This window comes from Rutilus rutilus, assembly GCF_951802725.1.
Source record: "Rutilus rutilus genome assembly, chromosome: 13".
In the NCBI taxonomy this organism is placed as follows: Eukaryota; Metazoa; Chordata; class Actinopteri; order Cypriniformes; family Leuciscidae; genus Rutilus; species Rutilus rutilus.
Genome location: NC_140218.1, coordinates 23,331,183 through 23,357,438, shown reverse-complemented (window position 1 = coordinate 23,357,438; position 26,256 = coordinate 23,331,183). Strand labels below are relative to the sequence as shown.

Genomic DNA, 26,256 nt, shown 5'->3' with positions numbered 1-26,256 from the left:
AGAAAAAGAAGAAATAGAAGCGTTTTGCGAAATAAGAATTTTCGCATTGTTAACATTTTTTGAAAGTGCTGAGTCGCCATGCATGTTTCTTCATATCAAACATACATAGGGTTTGATGAGAGTACAGCAAATGTGAGTGCCATATAAATACCTAGATATATCTCTTCCCTCCCACATCCACTGGTGACTCAGTGTGTATGTACGTGTTTTTAATTAGGTTAGAGTGCTGGCAGGTTAGTCCAAATTTGGACAGGAGTACACAGTGATCCCAGTGTTTTTACGTAATTTACGTCATAGTCACGCAACAAAAGAGCCCATCTCTGGCAGTACACACTGTTATTATATTTGGAAATGCACTGGCAGGACTACACAGCATGTTCTCTTCAAACAGCTTATTCGGTATGTGAGTGAATATGTGTATGTCAGAGAGAGAGTTTGAGAGAGAGAGAGAGAGAGAGAGTTGTGCTCTACCTTTTTTCAGGATTTTGGATTAATAGAAAGTTCAGAAGAACATTTATTTTATATGGATTTTTTTTGTAAACATCTGCTGATCAATTTAATGCATCCTTGGTAGTGGTGCAATGTTACGGATCATATTACGGTTTTTGAGTCACGGATCAGATCATTTTTCAAAATGTTTTTCATTTTCACTTGTTTTAAAAGACAAGTGAACAGTCAGTAATAAAATAAGAACAAATACACTAATTAAAAGCGTAGAAAACCCATAGATAGAAAGCATAGCATAGAAAAATACAATTCAGGTATAGAAATGTAATAATTAAATGTTAAAATAGTTAAATAACACTGTATAGTGTTCACACTACATTTATACATTTCAATATAGATTATCTCGGTTAAAGGTTTTTTAGGTAGAGTTTTCCCCTTTGATTACCATTAATGACAGACAGCAGCAGGTCTCTCTAGGCTGTTTTCAGAATCAATTCTGTATTTGTGTGCTATTGAAATGTGGCTCTCGTGCGTGTGCTTCGGGTTTTTGCACTGTGCGTGAGTACCGAATCGGTAAGCCCCGCCCCCCTTAGTTACTGTTGCTATCTCGGACAAACAAACGGAGTTGCTAACTGTATAATGACAGCTGTCAGTGTGAAAACCTTGTTCCAAGATGTTTTTGATGAATCTTGAACACAGAGGGGCCACCTCTCTTCGAGGAGCATTCAAGTGGGACTTAAATATGCCATGGAGGGATATATGAAAGATTTTAAAATAAATATGGTAGGTAACTAGATTAATTTGGAAGCGAGGTCTTACAGATCACAATGCAAGTGGGAGAAGCCTCATGTTACGGTCGTCACGATCGCAGATGGCTGTTTTTGAGCCATCGGGTGTTTTTGACCTACTGTAGGTGTGTATGTTAGCATGGACTTAATGAGTAGCCTGGGTGCCAGCCCGAACCCCGCCCACAACATTTTTTGGTCGGGAAGTTCGGTCTGGACTCGCTCCGTTGAGTAGCTATTATGCCCGAACAAAAATTGTTCGGACCAATCAAATTGTCAGGGCGGGCTTTATACGATGATGGACAGATGAGCAACGGTAACGTTATCATCCACGTCACCAAAGAGCGCTTGATTTGAATTAGTTTACAACAAAGACGACTGCTGCTGGAGAATTGAGATTTCACGAGTTCACATTTACAAATAAGTCAGATAGAATAAATGCGTATATAAGATTTCACACAAATAAGTCAATAGAATAAATGCGTATATGACGTGCTGTCCGAGGAGAGGGCTGTGGGCTCGGTAGCCATGCTCCCCCGTATTCCTGGTTGTGAGAGAACAAGACAAGAGAGAGGATTCGGGGTGGTGGAGGGATGCTGAAAAACTGTCAAGGAGTGTTAGGTAAGTTTACAGAGTGAATATGCTTCCTCATGCTGATAGATAGGGTAACGTTAGACATGGTATTGTTTGATGACAAGTTGATATTGGATTGATTATTTGTACGTGCTCCTCCCGAACTTTGTTTATGAAACATCATGTGTAGATTCCGCCATCGCGTCTGTTATAGAAGATATCGACAGCGCATTCATTTTAAAAGAGGAACAGAGAGCCGCAACATTTTGTTGGTTGAAAATATGAATGAAGAACATGCGTCATTTACTCCGTTGCTCTGATTGGTTGTAGGTCTATCCAATTGAGTGCAGAGTTTTTTTTTTTCTGGTTCGGTTGAGACACGCCCCATAATTAAATCTCTATGGAGAAGTATCAGACTCACATTCTGACTAGAATCTGAGTATGACGACGTCAGGCTACTTAATGAGAGTATGACAACCAGAAAATGAACGTTTTCTTCTTTATTGGGATTGGGGTTGAATCTTTAGGGAACCAGGTTACTGAGCTCACATCATTGATATTATAAATAAATCGTATTGTGCAGATAATTGGTCCGTTCGCGTAAATCTTATCACACTTTTGAAACGCGCTGGTGAACGTTTGCACAGAATGTTTCAAAACATGAATGTTTCAAAACATGAATACCCATGCCCATCCTCTCAGGATACCTGGAATCACTGATACAAGTACCCCAGACACATAGTTAGACACTATTTTTGCAGCATAAACACCAAAAACCAATGAGAGTTTCGGATCTTCCAATGTTTCTCTATGGCGCTGAAACCTAAAGATGTCCGAGTTCCGGTCCCGTGCAACTGATACTTAACTGCCATTGGCTCATCTGCGTTCAAGGGGAGGGGCTTACCAATTGATTTCTCTTTCACCTCTGTTCAATGTGTAAATTGGCAAGACAAAACGTGTGTAAAAAAAAAAAACTTTCATTATACGTGCCAATCCATGGAGCCTGGTCCATACGGCTAACGGATCAACTACGATCCATTACACCCCTAATCCTTGGTGAATAAAAGTATTTAAAACCGTACTAACCCCAAACTTTTGAACGGGAGTGCATGTCTAACACTCCTGTCCAATCTGCCTTGCTCCCGTGGAGAGCCCCGTCCCTCTGAACAACTGCAAGCATCTGTATGAGGTGCGCCAGGGGAATCATGGGTAATGTTCTCGTCTCTGTCAGTGTGGTTAATAAAAGGAGAGCATACCTATGGGTTGAGACAGACAGAATGGGATGGCTCAACACTAAGTACATTCTCCCAGATGACCGTGGTGTGTGTAAATTGGCGCTATGGGAGATGTATTCAGGGGAGTCAGGTCTACTGGGCTATCGTATCTGCCTCAGTAACAATATGACACAGAGAAGAGAACATGAGGAGGAGAGACAGAGAGAGAGAGAGTCTGAGAGAGGAGAGAGATGAGGGAGTATGATATGAAAGGAACTGTGCCACAAGCCAAATAAACCTCTCCTGTAAGGCTGAAGAGCTCAGAAACACAATCACACACACACACACACATATATATATATATATATATATGGGTGTTTTTCTACTTTTGGCCTTGTGGACTGTGAAAATATACACTCTTGAAACACACTTTTCACACTCACACCTGTTTATTTGTCTATTAGCAATGTCCAACAGAGGACATACATGCAACACAGAATTCTATAATTTCTCTCCAGAATGTGATGAACAAATATTATTTCCAGCACCTCAGATCACCAGTCTTTCTGTGGTGGAAATTACACTTTTGGATTAAAATGGGCAACTTCCTTGTCTTACTAAGACTAATTTCAGTTATCGTGTTATTTATCCTAAACACACAATTAAATCATATTTTAGCAATTTTTTGCATAATTTTACAAAAATGACAGCTCAATTAAAAAAAAAAGAAAAGAAAAAAAGCACACTAAAATATTGTTTAAAAGATTAAAAGATTTTTTTCTCTCAATATGCCTCAATTTTATCTCAGCTCTTCACTGCCACTGTTGTCTCCTTGGTAACCAAGAACACTAACTTTAAATGAAACTTTATAACTTTATCTAATTATCATTATCTTATTTCTCTGAAAATGACATTTTAAAATGGTCGAATAATACAATAGCCAGCATGTTATGCATGCTAAAGACACACAATTAAATCATATTGACACATTTTTTTGCATAATTTGACCAAAAAAAAATACATAATTTTATTAGTGGCAAAATTGTTGGTCATGATGTAACTAAGGCTTAAATGTACACAACCAATCAAAAGTTTGGGGTGAATAAGTTTGTTGTTGTTGTTTTCATTCAAGTTAGATTTTTGTCCCTTTGTTGTAAATAGTCTGGGCAGCTCTGGCTTAGATTATCACAGTAAAAAAAAAAAAAAGTAATGATTAATATTTTATACATTTTCACAGTTTACGATTGAAAGTCAGGGTCTGGGACAAGGTTAAGACAATTAAACCTATACAGACCATAAAAGAAGTTTGAAAAGTAGCCAAGGCAGGGTTAAGAGTTTATGAGGCAGTTTTAATGTGATCATGCAACAAAAATATTTTTAAAAAGTTGCAATCTATTATCTACACCCATGTATACAAACACATCCACACCAAAGCCGTTAAATGAGCAGAGAGATGGAAATGAGACTAATCTCAGAGCTGAGCCACAGAGAAATCCGTCTTTTCAGCTTCCACCATCTGGAGCAGAAGAGCATGATGAGGTGAATCAGTGCCACACACACACAAATACTCACACATATAGACTGTCAACCACCCATAATACAAAAAGGGGCATGTAGGAACACCAAACGTTCAGCTCCTACTTAAAAAGTAAATACTGCTGAGTACCAGCACACATTTACTTTTGTACAATAATCAGCTTATAGCAGCAAGTGTCTGTGCGGTCAAAGCGAAAGACTGATGAGGATGAGGATGGCGCGTGGGCGGGTGGCAGCCGCGCGTGTGTGTGCGTGTGCGTGTTTGTGTGCCACCCTCACGACTGGCTCTCCTCTGCAGTATCAACCCTAAGCAGCTTTCAGCTGTTCACTGGCTTGTGTGAGTGTGCAATGAAGACAGACTGACAAGAGACTCAAGAGTCTAAGGCTCATTTAAAGGTGTGCGTATTAGGAAACTAATATACTTAGGACATTAAAACATCCGCCATTAATGTCTCAAACTCTCATATGTTTACACATTCACACATGTGCTGCTGTAACAATGACATCTGATGACTACGTGAATACATTTGTTTGTACAACAGCTTTTGAGCTTATTGATTTTATTTGAAAAAATGTTCATTTAAAAATGTATGTGTGTCTAACTTGTACAATTATATTTAAGGGATTATTAGCCTTAATTCTTAGGGATGCATTTGGGTATGCTATTATATATATATATGTTTTTTTGTTTTTTTTATGTAATGATATCAGTTGAAATTAGATATTTAATTATACATTGTAATTTTCCCTATTTTTAAATGTAGATGAGCTGGTCACAAAAAGTTAATCTTCAAAAACACTACAACTTTAATAACACTGATAAATGCAATCTTTAACAAATATCAAAATAAATATTTGTTTTTTTTTGTATTGTACATTATAATGGTGCCTAAATTGACCTGTTGCATTTAAAAAATATTTTAGTTTTTAATTTATTAGTATTCATGCAAGTATGCAGGGATTTGTTATTTATTTATTTTTAATTATTATTAAAATACTTTGCAATGTCGACACTGCAACTGAACTGAATTGAATCAACAATGAAATAAATTGAGGTGAATAATGACACTATCTTTTGTAGAGCTGCTTTATAGCTGAATATTATTTGTTTCATAATTGATGAATTTTACAACTTTAACACTGTTTTTTCCCCCCATTTATTACTGCGAAGCAATCTGTATTGTATAAAGCGCTATAGAAATGAATGTAACTTGACTTGACTAAGCAATAGGCTGCAAACAACACTGGATGTCAAGACAAACATTTACTCCACAACTATTCCCTGCCATCAGATCGATATCATACCAAACCATTTGACCAAACTCATTATAAAATCCATGATCCAAATCCTATAGAAAAAGTGGAGGATTTTATACCTGGTTACTATGGCAATAATCTCAGTTGAGCAAAAGTTGAACCATGTCTTGATCACATTGTGTGCTGGGCTTCAGCTCTTGTGTGATAGTACCGAATTTCCAGGCTGAATAAAAGTTGATAGAGCAACAGTTCTCAGGAGATTTATGAGTTTTTTCTGTACTCTGACTGCAGCAGTGGCATTTAAGCAGAACAAGATGAATGCACTTGTCTGCAGGAGAGGTTCAGAGACATACGTGCTAATGAGTGAAAGTTCTTCATCAGCGTGTCGCTGCATCGACGGCGTCAAATTCACAGCGGCAGTTGATCACATGGTGAAAGAGTCTGCATGTATTTTTGGAATATGAAAAAAAGCTTAAATTCTCCTCCACAAGTGCAAAATAACCAATGAATTCAAGGAATCAACAAACGGCGAGTTCTTTCGTAGCACCAGATGAAAGCAAACACTTTTTTTTTTTTTTAAGAGATACAGTGTGAAAAAGGCATGCTGGGTAGTGATATCAAGCTGAGCAGATAAACATTTTCAAACAATTGCCCTTTGAGATCTATAGCGGCACACAACTTTTGCTCTCTTTCAGGCACAGACAAACATATTTGCATGCTCATGTATTATTCAATTATTCATATTTTTAGTTTCTTCGGGGATTGATTCAAATGCAAGATACATACAGTATATAAGCAAAGAACAGAAAATACTAGATAGACGACATGCTTGCTGAAATATTGTGAGGGAAATTGTGAGTTCTCTCAGTTCGGGCAAGTGATAAGGTGATTTTTTGTGTGTTTTTCAACGGCTCTGGTCGTACCGTAATTTCGAGATGACAACACGTGACGTTCTACTGGGTCACATGGTACAAGTAGGAGCTCTTTGAAAATTCCCAGCTTAATTTACAAGTTGTAAATATAAGCTCTAGGGAGTGGGATGTCCCTGGTGAAAAAAATATATGCTAAGGATACTTGCAGCCATACTAATTATCAGTATACTTGAAGTGTGTTAATGATTAGTTAACTTGAAGTGTGCTATTTTGAAACCACTAATTTTGTACTAAGTATATTTTAGTTGTAATTGAATTGTAGTAAAGCATAACTTTAAGTGCGTTTATTGTACTTTTTTGTACTAAATTGGACCAACTTCAAGTATACTTAATATACTTTAAGTATATGCCTGTGTGGGGACTAATTACATGCTTGATTAGTGATATTAAAGTGTAATATATATATATATACACAATGGCCAAGACCAGAGAGCTGTGTAAGGACATCAGGGATAAAATTGTAGACCTGCAAAAGGCTGGGATGGGCTACAGGACAATAGGCAAGCAGCTTGGTGAGAAGGCAACAACTGTTGGCGCAATTATTAGAAAATGGAAGAAGTTCAAGATGATGTTCAATCTCCCTCGGTCTGGGGCACCATGCAAGATCTCACCTCGTGGGGCATCAATGATGATCCAGAGGAGGAATGGGAAAAGGTCATGTGGTCTGATGAGACAAAAATAGAGCTTTTTGGTCTAAACTCCACTCGCCGTGTTTGGAGGAAGAAGAAGGATGAGTACAACCCCAAGAACACCATCCCAACCGTGAAGCATGGAGGTGGAAACATCATTCTTTGGGGATGCTTTTCTGCAAAGGGGACAGGACGACTGCATCGTATTGAGGGGAGGATGGATGGGGCCATGTATCGCAAGATCTTGGCCAACAACCTCCTTCCCTCAGTAAGAGCATTGAAGATGGGTCGTGGCTGGGTCTTCCAACATGACAACGACCCGAAACACACAGCCAGGGCAACTAAGGAGTGGCTCCGTAAGAAGCATCTCAAGGTCCTGGAGTGACCTAGCCAGTCTCCAGACCTGAACCCAATAGAAACTCTTTGGAGGGAGCTGAAAGTCTGTATTGCCCAGCGAGAGCCCCGAAACCTGAAGGATCTGGAGAAGGTCTGTATGGAGGAGTGGGCCAAAATCCCTGCTGCAGTGTGTGCAAACCTGGTCAAGAAATACAGGAAACATATGATCTCTGTAATTGCAAAAAAAGGTTTCTGTACCAAATATTAAGTTCTGCTTTTCTGATAAAATGCAAATTAATTACTTAAAAATCATACAATGTGATTTTCTGGATTTTTGTTTTAGATTCAGTCACTCACAGTTGAAGTGTACCTATGATAAAAATTACAGACTTCTACATGCTTTGTAAGTGGGAAAACCTGCAAAATCGGCAGTGTATCAAACACTTGTTCTCCCCACTGTATATATATATATATATATATATATATATATATATATGTTAGGGGTGTAACGATTCATTTTAACAACGATTCGATTCGTATCGCGATTCGTGGTTGTCGATACGATTCAAGGACGATATTGGTTCATTTAGAACGATACGATCCGAAACGATTCAGTGACCTGAAATCGATTCAATGACTTTTTAGCCAAAAATTCTTGTAAGGGAATCAGGTATCAATTAATTATGGATATAAACAAACAAGTAAACAACAATTAATGTCAAATGCATTCACATTTTATTTGAATAAAGTAGGACTGAACGATTATGACAAAAATTATAACTGTCGATTATTCCCTTGAAATTGTAATTGCGATTATTCATTACGATTATCACAACATTGAATGATGTTTTGAATAGTTTGGCCATGGGACCCACATTTCCCCATGGTCATCAAGCCGCGACCCACCTTTTTAGGAATTATATAGGCCTATTATAATACATTTGTTTACACAAAAATTGTTGACACACAACATTTTTTAAGAATATGACAAATACTGATAAACAGTAGGCACTTCGAGGTTAAGCTTTTAAATAGCAGTCCCAAACTAGTTTTTGTTAATACAATCTTGGTATGAGCCACCACAGTCATATAAAAATATACAAAATAACCAGTAAGTGGCATTTTGTTATGGAAACAAACAACAATTAGGCTACCATGGTGATACACAATACTTAGAAGAACTGGTAAAGAAACATGGAAACTGCTCCTGATAAATAGCAACACACATGACGTACCAATAACGTAATTTATTGGTATTTTACTTTTATTTCTTAACTTACTAATTTACACGTTGCATTCTCGTATGTCTTTTGCACTTTAGTGAAGTGATACAGTGCGCTCCGGCGCATTTGCGCGTGCAATTGAAGAGTGCGCGCTACTGCAGTATAGCGGCTGAGAGACAGGAAAGTCCGTTTTTCTGAGGTGAGAGACTTTGCGCTGCTTGTTGTCTTTGCGCTGCTGATGGCGCGTCACGCATGGCGACGACGTCACAGATAGGCAGACTGAATCGAGTAACGTTTAACGCCTTTATCATTAAAAGTGCTAAGAAAAAACATCCATATAAAGTATGACGTGCTTAAATCCAATGCGTTATTTCCTAGTATCGATACAATCGATTCTTTACCTTTTAAAACGATGTTAAATCGATATATATGTCGTCCGGAAGACCAACTTGCCGAGCACAGATAGATGTAGTTGGATCGTAGGCATATAAATCGATAATAATGTACAATATATATGTATATTATATATATTAAATATATATATACACATATATACACACAATGAGCTATTACATTATGACCGCCTGCTTAATAACATGAAGGACCTCCTTTAGCCCGCAAGACAGTGGCCACCCAGCAAGGCATTGATTCGACGAGGTGGTGATAGGTCTCCTGGGGTATCTGGTACCATAATGTCAACAGCCGGTCCTCCTGTTCCCGTACATTGCGGGGTAATGGTGATGTAACATGAGCCCACTTTTCCAAGTCGAACCACACATGTTCGATTAGGTTCATGTCAGGTGAAATTGGAGGCCAAGGCATTAACAGTGGTTCCTCGAACCACTCCTTGTTTTTATCCTGTTGGTAATGGCCATCACCAGCATGTAACACAGTTGCCATGAATGGGTGCACTTGGTCCGCAACGATGTTCAGATACCTGACAGCAGTCAGGGATTGTGCTATTGGGAAGAAAACATTGCCCACAACACAACACCGCCGCCACCGGCCTGTGTCCGCCCAACAGTGCATCCAGGTGCCATAGCCTCTGTTGGTAATCGGCGTATCCGCGCTCGGCTGTCGACGTGATGCCCCAGGAATCGTGATTTGTCAGACCTTTCAATCATCCACGGTCCAATCTCAATGATCTTGGGCCCATTTCATGCGTTGTTGGAGATGGCGTGCAGTTAGCATGAAGACCCAGCTGGGTCGTGGGTGAACAACCCACAAGGTGCGCTGTTTTCGAGATCGATAAAAATACATAAAAATTCAGATTTCTAGGTGGAAGCCCACAAAATAGGATCTAGAGTGGTCATGATTGTTTCCATTTAATTAAATAAATGCACGTAATAGAATCTAGACTCTATTATCTGTCTCTGTGGGCTTCACATCACGACTTTACTGCGTCAGTGTCAAACTAAACCACACGGAGGGTTAATTATTTGCCAATGGTTTGACTTTTCCACAGAGCTACCCATTGCCATAGAAACTGAAGTGAAAACGAACTACCTGTGATTTGATATTGAATGAACATGACGCATGCTTATTAATATTATTTTTGGAGTAGAATGTGTGCGTTTCCGAAAGCAGAATGCAAAAAGATTTTAAACTGATTTAAAATTACTGAAGGATGTAACAAGAAGCTATGGATGAAGAAACTATATAAAGAAAGAAAGACAGGTTGAAAAGGAATATCTAATATTAATGCGGAGGACAGAAGGAAGGGAAAAATCAGTGAGAGAGGAAGATTAACGTGACTGAAAAGATGATAGGTCGAAACAGTGCATTAAATTGATCCCCCTTCATCACTTAGTGGGCTACTTTGGAGTAAGTGCCAGAAGAAGCATTAGCTGAATTGTCGGTAAAACTCCTCTTAAACAGCCCCACAATTCTCCCTGAGGCTCAGCCAAGTTGAAACAAAAAATATACACAGGGGCGAATGACTAGTTGCCCATTCAATCTTCATTCAAGGTTCACCAGACCACAATCAGATGGGGGTGCAATAACTATTTTTGTAATAAAAACCACAATGGGGGTGCAATAACAATTTTTCTACTTTCGAGGGTGTTAATATAAGAAAAAATAGAGCATCTTAAAAACCTGTATGGATGTACTGTAGGTATAGTGCTTTGAATTTAAAGAAACAACTCGTTACAAAACTAATCTAAATCCCCTCAATAGAATCTACTATTTAGTAATATGTGACAGTGCCATGTATGGCCAGTGCTTTGAATTTAAAGGCACAACTTTTCTAAGAATGTTTTGCTCTCCAAGCTGGCTAATATGCTAGTTAAAGCACACCCAATAAAAATAAATATATATATATAACATTTAAACCCCTAGATCAGGGGTCGGCAACCTACGGCACACAGAGGGGCAATCACTGTCACGTAAGTAATAGCAAATAAATTAAATTTCATGACAAAAAGATTACCTTTTAACTATAAACTAGGTATTCACACCAATAATTAAGAGGTGTTTTTGTTTAGTGTTTTATTTTTATTTTTAACCGCCATTGTGATCCATCACGAACATTCAAAGACAAATATATCTTTTTCGCTTTTAAAATACATTTGATTCATAATCTGAGGCGGCACCGTTGAATGGGCTGCTGCATGACTCATGTAGGAGGGAAAACTGCAAAAGGCACTGTGAATGAAGGCAATAATGTAAAACCAACTCATTTCCTTGTTTAGGGTACTTACGAGAAGTGGATCACTAGACATTCATTATGTGACTGAAGTATACAGTATATATATATACACAGGAGAACCCATTGATCTACAGTAGAAAACTGGGGTCATTATGAAACTGCCAGATAAAACATTAAAAACACTGAGTGTAGTTTGTAGTCTGCTATTTTCTCTGTAAAGTGTGTAACATTCAAGAAGATTTAACATATCTTACATTTTGTGATCAAATCGCAACTCCAAGGAAAGTTACTTTCTCCCAGATTGCGTTCTCCCATGTGTGCTCTTTTACAAGCATATCCCTGCTGTGATGGAGCATCTGCCTTCCCTCAAATTGACGATGATCAGCCACATCCAGACTCACAGCAGGAGCGGGAGACATAGGGGCCTGCAACAATGGAGTCCTATTTCCATTGTAGAATGAGGCATTCTGTATGCTTATTATATCTTTAAATCCAGCCCTGCATCTCTTGTTTCTCATATAGGTTCTATGCATGCACAAGGTCAATGTACAGCACGGACCTCTGACAACTGACCTTCAGTCATTTGCGTATCCTCAGAGGCCTGTGTCTGAGACAACAGCGACAACTCTAGCAAGCTGCGTTTGACTTCTACGATGTCCTCTCATTCTCAGATGGCCACGGCCCACCCACAGTCCGTTCACACAGCGTCTGATGCATATTGCATGCAAAAATGAACTCACCGGTGCTGCTTTTTCAAGAGTAAAAGAAGCTCTTTTTCATACGTGACCACATCTGTAAAGCTCCGAAACTGATCAAATGTATAACATAAGCAGCATAAAAGTAGTCTATTAGTTTATATTCACTGCACTTACAGCTGTATTTAGGATGAATTTCTCCATTACATCATTATTTGAACAGGAAGACGTCAATATTTTCAGTAAATAACGACTACAATCATTTTCATACATACACATACAAACATAAACAGTTTTAAGGGGGGACATTTAAAGATGATTATGGATGTAAAGATGGGGCCAACAGCAACAAGGCACTGTAAATGATCAAATAAACAAATGTTAGCCACTGAGCCAGAAATCTCAGGAAGTTAAGTAGCCAATTAAAATGTTAGTGAGCACAGTTTGTAGTTTGCTATTTTCAGAGAAAAATACATAAAAAATACAATCATACAGGTTTGGAACAACATGAGGGTGAATAAATGATGATTTTTTCCTAACCTTTCCTAAGGGGCCTGTTCCTGCAATTAGTTAACTGGAGTTCTTCTTGATGAAAAGCATCTATTACCGTAAATGTTAAATAATCGGGTGAACAGGCTCAGGTGTAGAGCGGCCCAGCTGGTCCTCAGGATTGAGTGGGGAATGATGTACGGCCGACAAGCTAATGCATTAGAGTCCATTCAGCACTGAGCCCCACTGGGCCACACCACTGTTCACAAAAACTCTGCAAGTGTAACAGCTGGCACAAAGCAGCTCACAGTGAACTCTTAAGGCAAAGGATTGTGGGACAGAATAGTCTTCCGCCACCTGCTCAAGGGGAGATATGGCTTTCTGAAAATGAGCTCTGACCTCTATCTCTCCTCTGTGAAACTCTGAGAGCACTCTAAATAACAGCCGCTGGGTAAGTCAACACAGAGGACTGGTGAAAGGACCTGCCTGACCCGCACATCTTCTCTGAGCTCAGGTACGTCCGTCTCAGCAGGAGCTCAGACAGCTGACGCCTAGAGCACACAAACAATGAAATGACTTTGAAGTGGTCTGATGTAGAAAGAAATGCCAAACATCTCTCACCATCATTTCCGTTTTATGCTCATTGAACTATTGCAAAGTGTTTTTTATTACAAACACCTTCAGACAGCAAATTTGGTTGATAAATGAAATAAATATCAAAGTTACATATTTTGATTGTTTCTTCTATCCAAATACAGTTGTTTCTCTTTAAACTGTATAAATCATGAATAGCTGGACTGATACATTCTAATACCATAGAGAGTGAAATAAAGCTATTTACTTTAAGTTCCTGGTCTCGTTGTGAACAATTTAGCAGAGCATTTTGTTCATGCTGTCTTGTAATATTTAATCAAAATTCCAAAAGCCCTTCAGGATAGTTCACACTGGTTATTAGATGATGCAAAAAAAAAAAAAAAATCACACAGAACCCAGTTTTGCTCGTACAAGCACAAGACGCATAATAGTAACTATATTATTGCACTTAGTATAGTACAGTACACAATAACTGAAGATAATGAAGAGCCACAGGCGTAGCGTTGAGGAATGGAAAAGAAAGCAGGGTCTCGAGCACGAGATGCGGTGCAACTGTCAAGACTTCAGCCTAAACAAAATTAAAAGTAGCGGAGCTTACCGTAAACAGCTCCGACAGATCTTTGCTTTCTCATATGTGCTCATATACCCGTAATCTTGTTCAAAGTTCACACATAGCATCATACTGGTAATGTTACAACTTCTCATACTGGGGAATTGCCAGAACTGATTTAGAGGAATTTTTGAAAGAAAGGGTTCACACCTGATCTCTTAACTGTAATTTACCAGTAAAGACTGAATGTTTGAAAGTGCATACTATTTTAGCATTCGGCCGGGATCCATTCTGCATTCTGAAGTAACAGTTATTCATGATCTAGGACATTCCTGATGGATAAAATCCAATCATGCCCTATTTTTCCCTCATTCACTGGAAAATGCATACAATTACAAAAGTAAAATGCAGGTTACAAACTGCAATTCAGGTTGTCAATAAGATTATGGCTTAATGGCTTAGTGAGGTTCTTTTTTCCATTGTTAAAATACTCCTATCCCAATTTATTTTTAGAGACAACTACAAAGTCATTTGCAGGTTGATTTTCTGAAGAGTCAACACTGTGCTTAAAGAAAATTGCTTTCTGTTTGAGTGATGAAGGATGTTTATAATGTCTTGAGGAAGCAATCCAAAAGTATTTCCATTTATCCCAATGGCAGCTGTTTACAGCCAATCAGCCCCTTTGGGCCAATCAGCCGAGCCATAAATGTCATATGACGAATCACTCTGAAGGAAAGTAACACGCTAACAACATTGATAGGTTGATGGCACCACAAAAACATGAACCGTGTCAAACCTTTCACTAGTGATTATCCTGTTAAATTACAGCAGACAAATGAAATACTTGCCATTTAAATGTTGCTTACAAAAGAGAAAAATGTCATGGCTTCTTATGCTAATCAGGCAAACTCTGTATGGGACAACTAGTCTGAAGGGGTGGTAAGAGTAGCTATTATTTTCTGTTTTGTGCCAAAATTACACATATTTCCTGTAATTTAACTACTTTTCCACAAACCCAAGATTTTCTGAATGCATTGGCAACATGGCAACAGTATCTATGGTACTATGTATGCATGAGAACAGATTGTGAAAAGTAAAGCCGTCTGCTGGATTCTGTGAAAGTGAGCTCAACACTTTAGATGTGGACTGTATCTGCGCCCGCGGCAAAAGCATTGACTGTCAGAGAAGCACAATCCTCCTCTAAAGCTCCCCTGAGGAAAGAAAATAATCTTTAAGTGGGGTGAGGAAAGTTACAAGTCGCCAGCTCTGAGACAATTACGTCTTGAGGGAGAAACTCTAATCGTCTTCCTCACAGAGCGTTAAATTGTAGGAGAAGCTCAAGTATACTGAGGGATTTCTCTAAAGCTAACCTGATGAAGTCTATGGACGCAGATCAAAGTGAAAGATGAACATGCAAAAGAACAGAACATCTACATTTCCCAGAATGCTTCAGACTAGTTCTAATCTAATGGGTCTTAGGTCTGTTCTGACAATGGCAAATACAAATAATAAAATGCAACTGTACAAAAAAATAACTGTACAAGTCAAAGATGGTGTGATCCAATCAAAGTCTACTGTATTTTGCCCCAAATTCATCTGTCATTTGGAAGAAACTAGACAAAATATGACTCTCAACATGGACAGGTTGCAAGAAGTCCTCCACCTCAAAAACCATGTAAAAATATGCAAGGTTAAAAAAAAGAATATATTAAATACTGTCTTTGGTGTTGTGAATTATTAGCTACCAAGAGCATGAAATCATCCATATTTAAGACACCTAGAAAGTAAACACTATTTAAAAAAATAAAATAAAAAAGCCTGTTAAAATGTAATAGTTTTAATAAATTACAATAACTAACTAAATAATAGAATTGTACCAAAGTAAACAATAAGTATATATATATTAAATATTAAGTGCTGCTGCTGCTATGTAATACTTTTTTCAGGATTCTTTGATGAATAAAAAGTTAAAAAGAACAGCATTTATTTAAAATAGAAATCTTTTGTAACAATATGCAATAATATATTATTTTAAATTTAATACTATTTCACAATATTCCTGTTTATTTCTGTATTTTTGATCAAATACATGCAGGCTTTTAAAACTTACTGTACTGTGTGTATGTATATATATATATATATATATACAATTTCTAAACGCATTCTTTTAGATGGTTTATATGACACTATATAAATAAACATTCAAACAAACAAATAATGTTGTGTACTTTGGTACAGTTAGTTAGTTATTTGTTGAGTGGCCACACTTGATGTCCATGATGTAAAATAATTTCAATGCAACAACTAAATACAGAGTGGGAATACAGTTTGAGATTCGTATGATTGTGTGAATACAGAAAGAAATATTTAAATATTTTATATATATTTACAATAAAATGTTTGGTATTGAGGGCAATATGACTTCAAAAAAGATCTGTGAATGAAACAAAGGAGAGAATCAACAGAATCATACACAGTACACACACACACACACACACACACACACACAGGTTTCAGAAGACTAATGAGCTCTACAGTGATTGAGGATGTATTTAGATCAGCTCAATTAGATGAGCATCAAATAAGCAACTCAACACAGGTGTCAGAAAGAAAGAGAGATGGGACTGAGCGAGACGATGGAAATTAGCAGTTGCATGTATTCTTCCCCATTCTTTACGCATCCTCAGAAGAAAGTGTCCCGCGCACCACACAGCGATCAAACGTGTGCCGTACACAGAGGTCGCAAAGCAACATCAAACAGCCTTTTGCACAATAGCAGAGAGGAAGGGACTAATGGTTTCAGCATCTTTTATTTCAGATCGCACGTATGTGTGCACGTAATGAAGGCTTGCTGTCAGGATATCGGTGTGCGTGCAATAGCAACATTGTATTCTTTGAGCACCATCTGTGTCGCACAGATAAGTAACAGATAAGTTACCACATATAATAATGAAAGTATTAAAATGTGTTTGTTTGCACAGCTGTCTCGTCCCTACGTAAGGCAGAGATGGATGTGTTACCATAGTGATCTGCATCTCAGCTCACTTCCCAGACAAATTTATGTAATGAGATCACACAAACACATGCACACACAAACACGACATCATCTTCACGGCTGTAGTGATAACCAAATGACAAACACATGCTAGCCTAGTAACATTCTATCAGCAGCTTGCACACCTACACGCAACATGGGTTGCATTAAGACATGCGCTAACAAGGCCAAATCAGATGAACTGCACATCTTGCCTTCACGTAATAACATTCAAAAACCACATTACTGTTCTGTAAATTGGAACAAAAACACTGCAGCTTGTTTATGAAAAACAGGGGGGGACAAAAACAGAAAAGTGATACAAAACTAAAGAGCTTTTTTTTTTTTTTTTTTTTTACAGACACATCAACTGTTGCATCTAAACAGAAACATCAGATGCAGAGAAAGAACATCCATCCAGTCATCCATCCATTTTCCTAGTGTTTTAACCAGACTACTGTACTGTATAATTAACCAATTATATATGTCAATCAATATGGAAGAGTCTCGAATGTCATTAAAAATGCAAATGCTCATTTAAGTATACACTCAAAACAGTACAAATGCAAACAGCTCAGCATTGCTTTAAATAACAGACATAAATATAATTTGTATTCATAATTCATCTGTAGTTTAATTTGTTGAAACCATAAATAGCTTTTAGCTTGTCAATCTACAGCTTCCCCAACACTAAGCAAATATTCTGCATTTTCTTGTCCACTTGCCTTTGTTTAGCATTAACACAATCCTATGGCACAATATGATTTCATCATAAAGTTTCTGTGCTCAATAATGAGGAAAATTGTTAGAGCTGACCTCGATTTTTACATGTACAGTGCAGCTATCGTTTGAAGAAGCACAACTTCCACTTCGTTTCTGCATAATTCACAAAGGAAAAGCTCACTTAGCCTGAATCACGTATACTTCTAGGAAAAGTGGACCAAATGGTTCCACCAGGATTACAGCAGAGACATACTTTAAAATCATCTCCAGGGGATACTGTACAACCCAAAACCTTCTTTTAAGATGCTTCTGTAACGGATGGACAAACTCTCCTTAAACATAAGTACTATTTTAAAAGAAAGTGAGTGTAAAAACTGCAGAGATGTCTAGTAGAGAACATGGGGGACTGTTTGGGTCAAACAGATGGACTCAGCAAGTGAATTGGGAGATTTTCTCACTATTATGTATCTGATGAACACAAAGGGCACTGTGGGTATTAAGGGGGCAGAAGGGCAATAAGCACTTCTTTTTGCCTCTCTTGTGAAGAGGGAAAGAGGAGAGTAGCACAGCAGCGAGTGAATCATGGATTGGCAATGCAACTCAGTCTGTTCCGTTCTAAAAATGACTCTGGGTCAAACACACACACACACAAATGCAAACACACTCACACACAGATTTACACACCTGTTGCCTAGCAACAAGAATGCTCTCTTGATCAAATGATGGCAGGGAAGTGAGAGGGATGGTAGAGTGGGAGATACAGATAAGCAGTAGTCAAAGAAAGAGAGAGTCCAGTGGCCCATAGGTGTGCTGTTTGGAGGGTTGCAAACTTAAGCAGAAGAAAATAATGGACAGTTTCTTTTTAAGACAACTTAGGAAGACCTTTATATATAAACCACATATGCTTTTTGAGATGCATGTAAATTGTTAGTGGCAGGTAACTGACATCACTATGAAAAAAATAATAAAAAATGCTTACAGAGTGTATGCAAGTACAAAAAAAAGATCTGTCACCGTTTGCCTGAAATAATCCTAAAATGCTTTTGAGACCCATACACTTAGATTTTGCCTAACTGAGTTTATTGCATCTGTTGTAATATTGAAAAAATGTAATTACGGAGGATAGATCAGAAACTATAAATACTTATCTGCTGGTATTACTGTGTTTAATGAATGCAATAGTAAAATTCAGGCTGACACAGATTAAGTAAAAGTAAAATTATGGACAATAATCACATATCAATTTAGCCTAGGCAAATTATAATGCTGAGTTATGTAAATTGTAAAAATTAGTTATGTTAATCTGTCTTTGACTGTAATTTGTCCAAACTGACAAGTTCGGCTGAACTATGCCCATAAAACTAAACTATCAAATGAATAAAAATTAAATCAATAAAAACCCACTTAACTTAACCACTTCGTATTAGGGCTGCACGATTAATCATATTTTAATTGCGATAACGATTTCTGCTTCTCTCAAAATTTATTCAAAACTAGATGTACCGCATGGCGGTACAAAATATGACCGCCGCTCAGGCCTGCACTGGCTTTCCACAAAAATAAATGACGTGGAGCAATTTGGCTGTATTGCGTGTTTATGTATATACCTAAAAAAAGTAGTAGTATGTGCATGTCTGTCTGTGTGTGTGTGTATGTGTGTGTGTTTGTGTGTGTGCATGTGTGTTTGTGTGTGTGTGTCTGTGCATGTGGATTTGTATGTGTGTGTATGGGTGTGTGTCTGTGCGTGTGGATGTCAGTGTGTGTGCATGCTTGCGTTTGTTTGTATTCCTGCATGTGTGTGTGTGACAGTATCATCCTAAACCAGCAACCCTTCGCTCAACAGCACCATCTACAGGCCGATGAGTGTACAGTCACTAAATGTGCACATAAATGAATTTATTTTATACCCCCCCATGGATGAAATTCTACGAAACTTAGCATACCCCCAGAGGATGTCAAGTTAATCATACACATGAAATATGGTGCAGTTCTGAACTGAGCAGATTTTCATTTTTTATGGGAGGGGCGCAAATCACAAATGAGTGATTATGGGCTAGGTTGATGTGGGCCCTTAAGACCAACATACCATACAAATTTCTTCATCCTCGGTTCCACGGTTCAAGTAGTTATTTAGGAAAAACTGCATTTTTTGGGTTTGGGGGGGCCCAGCGCGGGGGGGGGGGAGTGGCCCCCGGGGACCAAACGAAATTTTTCCGTAAAAGTCTAGTGGGGCTACATGCTCACCAAATTTCATGTTCCCCGGTGTTTCGGTGTCCCTGGTATCGTTGACGGAAAATTCAGTAGATTGAAAAAAAAAAAAAAAAAAAAAAAAACCTTTGACAATCCCTATATGACTGCTTTCGCTAGCTATGCTAGCGGCGGTCATAATAATTGTCTCCGATTATTTGTCCTGAAAACATTTTTTTATTTAGGCATTTCTGTTATTTTGCATTGGTAACAAGTCTTCTAATCCAATTGGGTTTGGCAGATGTCAGGAGTTTTTTTTTTCTCTCTCTTTTCTCTTAAATTGATACATTTCCTGCCCAGTTTTTACTTAATCTGCTCAATCTGGCAACCATTTATATATTTATTTCAGATAAGAATAATTGTGATTAAAAATCATGATTATAATTTTTGAGCAAAATATTTGTGATCAGTTTAACCATTTTCATGCAGCCCTACTTTGAATTCAACAATTTGTAATTAATACAGCAACAACTCCAATGAAAAATGTGCACCAATGCACAAGAACTGCACAAAGAAATGTTCTTTTGAACTTTCTATTATTCAAAGAATCTCACCAAAAATGTTAAGCAGCACAACTGTTTTCAACACTGATAATAATCAGAAGTGTTTCTTGAGCAGAAAATCAGCATAGAATGATTTCTGAAGAATCATGTGACACTGAAGACTGGAGTAATGATGCTGAAAATTCAGCTTTGACATCACAGGAATAACTTACATTTAAAAATATGTTCCAATAGAAAACCAGTCATTTTAAATTGTAATAATATTTCAAAATATTTCTATTTTTAATGTAATGGTGAATATATGCAATTATGCATAACAGCATGTGTCATGGCTTTCATACACAACTTGCAGAAAACCTGTCTGTTTCACATTCATCGTTTGCAAATTGTTTTCCATCATTCTGAAATTTATAACACTGACAACTAAATTGACACATGCCAAAGTGTTCCTAGTATTTCAGGAGCAAAACACTAAAACATGACACAAAATACATCCCACTTTGGGGTTAACACACGATGATTCTGTGTTATATAGTATGGTTGGCAACCCTAGCTGACAGTCACATTTTCTTCAGAGTGCTAGTCTGAAATCAAAAAGACCTTCCCTGCCTAAATAGACATCCGCTCCAAATGCCGTCTTAGAGAGAGGTCAGCATGATTCTGACACGTCCTCAACACCACAGCACACGCTCAAACTTCTCACTAGACAACAGCGCACAGTCGCACACCAGAACAAATATGAGATAAGACTTCTGTGGTTTTGACCGGCCACAGCTGCACATCTCCAGCTCAATTCTCTATTATTGTCATTATCACAAACAGCATCAGCTTTTTCTATTTTCTTCCTAAACATTGAGATCAAATCCAGTATGGGATGTGTTATTTACAAGATCTAGATGGTTTGGCTCAGACACAGACTGATATTCAGATAAAGAATGTTTCCAATAAGGCAAAGGGGTGCAAAGGAAAATGGGATTTCAAAGCCATACAAATACAGATTGGAACCTCAAAGCAATTTGTTTCCAAGATGACGTGAAGGATATCAAAGAGAACAAGCTCCGCTGACCGAAAGAGAGAGGTGAAAACAGAGGTCTTTGATACCAAAGCCTAAAACTGAATTATGGCTTCAAACGGCCTGTTTCAGGACCTTAATGCTTTTTCCAACACGAGAGGATAAACCAATTACGATGATGCACTGATAGTAAAGGGTGACGTGATAAATTGTCAACTGAAAATGAGAGAAAAGTTATGTAAGGATCACCTGAAGAACAAAATAAGCCTCTTCAGGATGCTACAAAACCCCTTTAATTTGTTGAGGTCCTGATCACCCTATTGAGATTTATTTTGCGACAATAACCGACTGAAATTGTGAATAAATTACGATATTTATTAAATGCCTACTGAGTAAAATTATCTAAAAATGTTTTATTATGCGAGAAGAAAGACATAATGGAGAGATGTGTATGAGGTCGGTTGCCATTGACAAAGAACAAATGCAGTTTAGCCGTCATTATATAAAAAGATTTGACCAATAAGAAACAAGTATTCCAGAAAGCTGTATAATAAGATCTTTCAAGTTTAATTATCAGTCCACATGGTGGTGGCATATGGCAATTAGCATGCACTTGTTTTAATAAGGCAAGGCATGGATCATGCTGGTATTTGTATTCTTGTATGATTTGTGTGCCTAGAAAGGGAACACAACTTTAAGGAAACTGAACAACAGAGGCATAATTATAAACGCACTAATGCACATAGATAAACACACAATCCTGCAGCTCTTTCCCTGGTGTGCTCATGTTCTTTCACACACAAAAGAGGCTACAAATTCATATCAATTGTACATGACAGCAAACCTACCTCGTCTAAGCAGTGTTACTCTTTTACATGCAAAGACGTTAGTCAATCAAAACAGAGGTCATTTATAGGTGTAGTAACAAGTCTTCTGAACTTTTACTCGTTCTTGGATCTTTTCAATGATCTGTTAACAAATCTGGCCTTACCTAGTTCTTAAATTGTCAACTCACTGACTGGAAATATATATTTTTTTAAACTATTAAATTTGGTCTGTTCCTCATAAAAAGTTAACAAATGACTTCAGAAGACTATTTGTGTTCCACAGAGGAGGTTTGGAACAACGGAAGGATGAGTACATTTTTTATCTTTAGGTGAATAATTATTAATATTTAGTATTAATTATTATTAATAATAACAACAACATTGTGATGCCTAATAATACTTATTATTTATTATTATTATTATTATTATTAATTGTTAAAAAAAGGCCAGACAGTGGAAGTAAAAAAGTGTCAAAAAGAGAATAGAAAATGCTTATTAAAAAAAGTAAATCGCTAGTTTTTGGTGCAAGGAACCTTGACCAACATTATAAGCAGAGCTAGAAAAATAAAATAAATGAACATATTCATGATATGGCCTATTTAATATGTCTCAAAATTATTTTTTAATGGCAAACGTCTCGCCCAAACCTCACAAGCTAATTTCAAACGCTCTGCTGCTCTAAGTAAATGAGAAGACAGATCATTTCTAATTCTGTGGACTTATAGAAGTGTTGGTTAGAGAACCACATGTTCTCACACAAGATCTCTCTCCAGCTAATGAATCCAAATAGGTCTTGCTGATAGTTTTAACATGGACCCACAGACAGAACTGAACTGATCCCGGCCTGAATGCGGCTCAGCTGGTGGAATACGTCTTAGGAGAAGCAAATCCCTGTGAATAGACACTCTTCCTCTGGGTCTCAAACTGGATAAACTGTCACCTGAACACACACCTACATAAGCTGGAGAGGATGGAGAATGTGTGAGAGAGACTTTTCTCTGCAGTGTAAGTCTTTGTGTCACAATATGGCATGACTGATTCCTTCACTTGGAGCTGGTGTATCCGGAGCACTCCAGAGGCGCCGGTTATGAGACATTTATTACAACTGTAGTGATTGTACCAAAGATAACAGCATTTGAGATTATACAGATAATCGTGCTCTGACGGGAAGCAGCAGAAAGATGAATGGAGGAACCAAACTTTGTTTTCCCCAATTACAGTCTGATGTCTTTCTACACACTGCTGCTCACTGAGGTTTGTGAACCAAACAATAACAATTTAGTCTGAGAAACTACAACAGCAGAACACTTACACATACACTTGTAGTGAAAAGACAGTGATGTGGGTAAGAAATATATTTGTCTTGTTTTCTCATAAAAAATAAAAATAAAAATCAATTTAGATTTTGATCAATTTGCTTGGTCAATGACATGATTTTGTAAAAATTCTAAAATACATTAAAATGCAATTCATGCATACAATAAATTGAATAAATATTTTCTATGATTAGTAGGTTTTTAATTTCTATAATAAAATTCAGTTTGATATTTTTGGGGACATGAAGCCAAAATATATCAGGTTTATAATACAACTATCTTGAGATATATACTTAAGTACTTTGTAAGCAGTCTTTTTATTCATTAAATATATATATATATATATATTTTTTAAACTGCTTCAATATTATTAATATTTGAAAAACGTTTGTCTGTCAAATCAAAGTCATGTGGCGTAACATGCAGAAACATAGAAAAACAAAACAAAAAGTTACATTACAGACATGACCATGTGTCAAGGTCAATTATTCTCTTAAAATATTACATATTTTGACTTTTTATGTGGCAGTTTAATCCAGACTGTAAAATGACATGTGGTGTGATGTATGAAAGCATACCAAAATGTAATAATGATATTAATGAATTAAAACATTCTGATAATTGTAAAAATGTTTTTTCTTGAAAAATATATGTGGAAACTTTTCTAGGAAACAAATACTTTTCTTTTTTTCCTGGATACGCTGTAAAACGGCATAAAATAGTATGACTTGTTTTCAGAGAATATGCCAGTAATTGTGCTTATTTTTCTTACCCCACTGTCAAATCTGGCATAAACTAACAATTTTTAGTAAGGTTCATACATGACTAATTTGACAACCGGGTAAGGAAAATAAGCATAATTAACAAGTTTATTTCAAGTTTTAAGGATTTTTAGACTTTCTTTTAATTGTAAAAAAAAATGTTTGCACTCTAATTAGAAAAAACTTGCCTGGTGATGCAAGTTGACTAGTACAGTTTATCTAATGAGGTGGATCAACCAGTGCAGTCTCGCAAACCAGCATCCAATGCGGTTCTTTTTTTGGGAATCTTTTCAAGGAATTGGTCAAAATGAGGAGCAAACACTTCTTACCTCTCTCCAGCGTGGTGATGCCCATGGAGGCCTGCCCCAGTCCCGTCTTCCTCTCCCACTTGCCCTCATCAGGATGATATACTTCCACGGAGGCCAGTGGGCTCTGCTGTGCATCCATGCCTCCCATGACCATGAGCTGGTCTCCGACGGTCACGGCGGATGCCCCGGCCCGAGCGGTGGGGAGAGGGGGCAGCTCGCACCAGCGCTGGCTCTCCAGATCCAGCACCTCGGCGGAGTCCAAAGGGAGGCCGTTCTCGCCGCAGCCCCCCAGCACATAGAGGCGCCCGGCCCAGAGCACGGGCGTGCAGTACACCCGCTGCGTGGCCATGGAGGGGAACACCTCCCAGTACAGAGACTTCACCGTGCTCAAAGCCATCTCGGGGATGGGCATGGCTCCAGGACGGCACGCCGGCAACAGAGCATGACACAGGCACAGAGGGGAGGGCAGAGGAACGTGAAAATCAAGGCAAATGCATCAACAAAACGCCAGGCTAGAGAGCAGGAGAGGCTGCAACTGTCAGTCTGCCAGAGACCTCAGTTCTAGCTCTCTCTCGCTCGCTCGGAGCCGGCAGGTGTGGGGGGGGGGAGAGTGTTTCCTTCAGCGCTGTCTGTGAAGAACTAGCCCTCACTCCATCTTGATGATTTATTCATTTTTGTTGCTGCTTTTAAAAGGTGCATCAGGCCCTTTTAAGTCTTTTCCGTTGTCTTCCACGAGCCGCACAGTTGTAAAAGATATGGAAAGAATGTGTAACTCCGACAAGAAATAAACCAATTTATCCCCGTGGAACGTCAAGCGGGATCCCTTTCTGTGGTCCTGCCAAACGTGTCGGTGCGACCCTCATGTCTGACGCTGTGAGGAAGAGGAAAAGAGAGACAGTAACAGAGCAAGCGCAAGATTAAAGACAACGTAATCAAATGAGTTTCATTGGTGAATGACATGCATAATTTGTTGTCACCTTTTATCTATTAATTTATTCTGAAAAACATCAAAAATGCACTTCATGCATACAATGACTTGAATAAATATTTTCTATGATGAGTATGTTTTCATTTCTATATTAAAATTCAGTTTGATATTTTTGGGGGCAAATTTTTGGAGTCAAATAAAGTGAGGGTGAAACAATTGTCCGGATATCATTAAGAAAAAAAAAGAATAATTAAAAGAATGAATACCTTATTTTGTAAGCACTTTTACTTTTATTCATTGGAAAAAAATATTTGTACATAAACTGCTTAAACTTTTGCCTGTCAAATAAAAGTCATGTTTTGTAACTAAACAGTTACAAAACAGGACAGGACATGCCATCAGAAGGAGGACAATATAATCCTACTCATCAAAGAGAAAATTCCCAGATTGCTGAAGGCTTATTTGTGGATGGAGGCAAGCTGCCGGTGGAGATTGTGGGCCGATCTGATCTGCTCTTATACACTTATTTAAATAAACCGTATAATTCAATGGCCAGAGCGCTGACATTTACCATTCACTATTTACTGCCAGGGGCTCAAGGGTAGACGTGTGTGTGAAGGTGTTGGGCCACAAAGCAGCAGTCTGGCCCTCTCCAAAGGTCACTGCGTCTGCGGGGACCAATGGCCC

General features: G+C 38.0%; 1 protein-coding gene across 1 annotated transcript in view; it reads right to left on the bottom strand.

Annotated features, from left to right (window-relative positions):
- klhdc8b (kelch domain containing 8B) overlaps nt 1-25,053 on the bottom strand; it is a gene marked incomplete at its 5' end in the record, with an annotated part of 98,689 nt that extends 73,636 nt beyond the window's left edge. The window contains one exon of the mRNA XM_084428910.1: nt 24,663-25,053. Within this exon, the coding sequence (XP_084285036.1) occupies nt 24,663-25,053 (391 nt within the window). The remainder of the gene's footprint in view (nt 1-24,662) is intronic.
- Between the last annotated feature and the right edge of the window lie 1,203 nt (nt 25,054-26,256).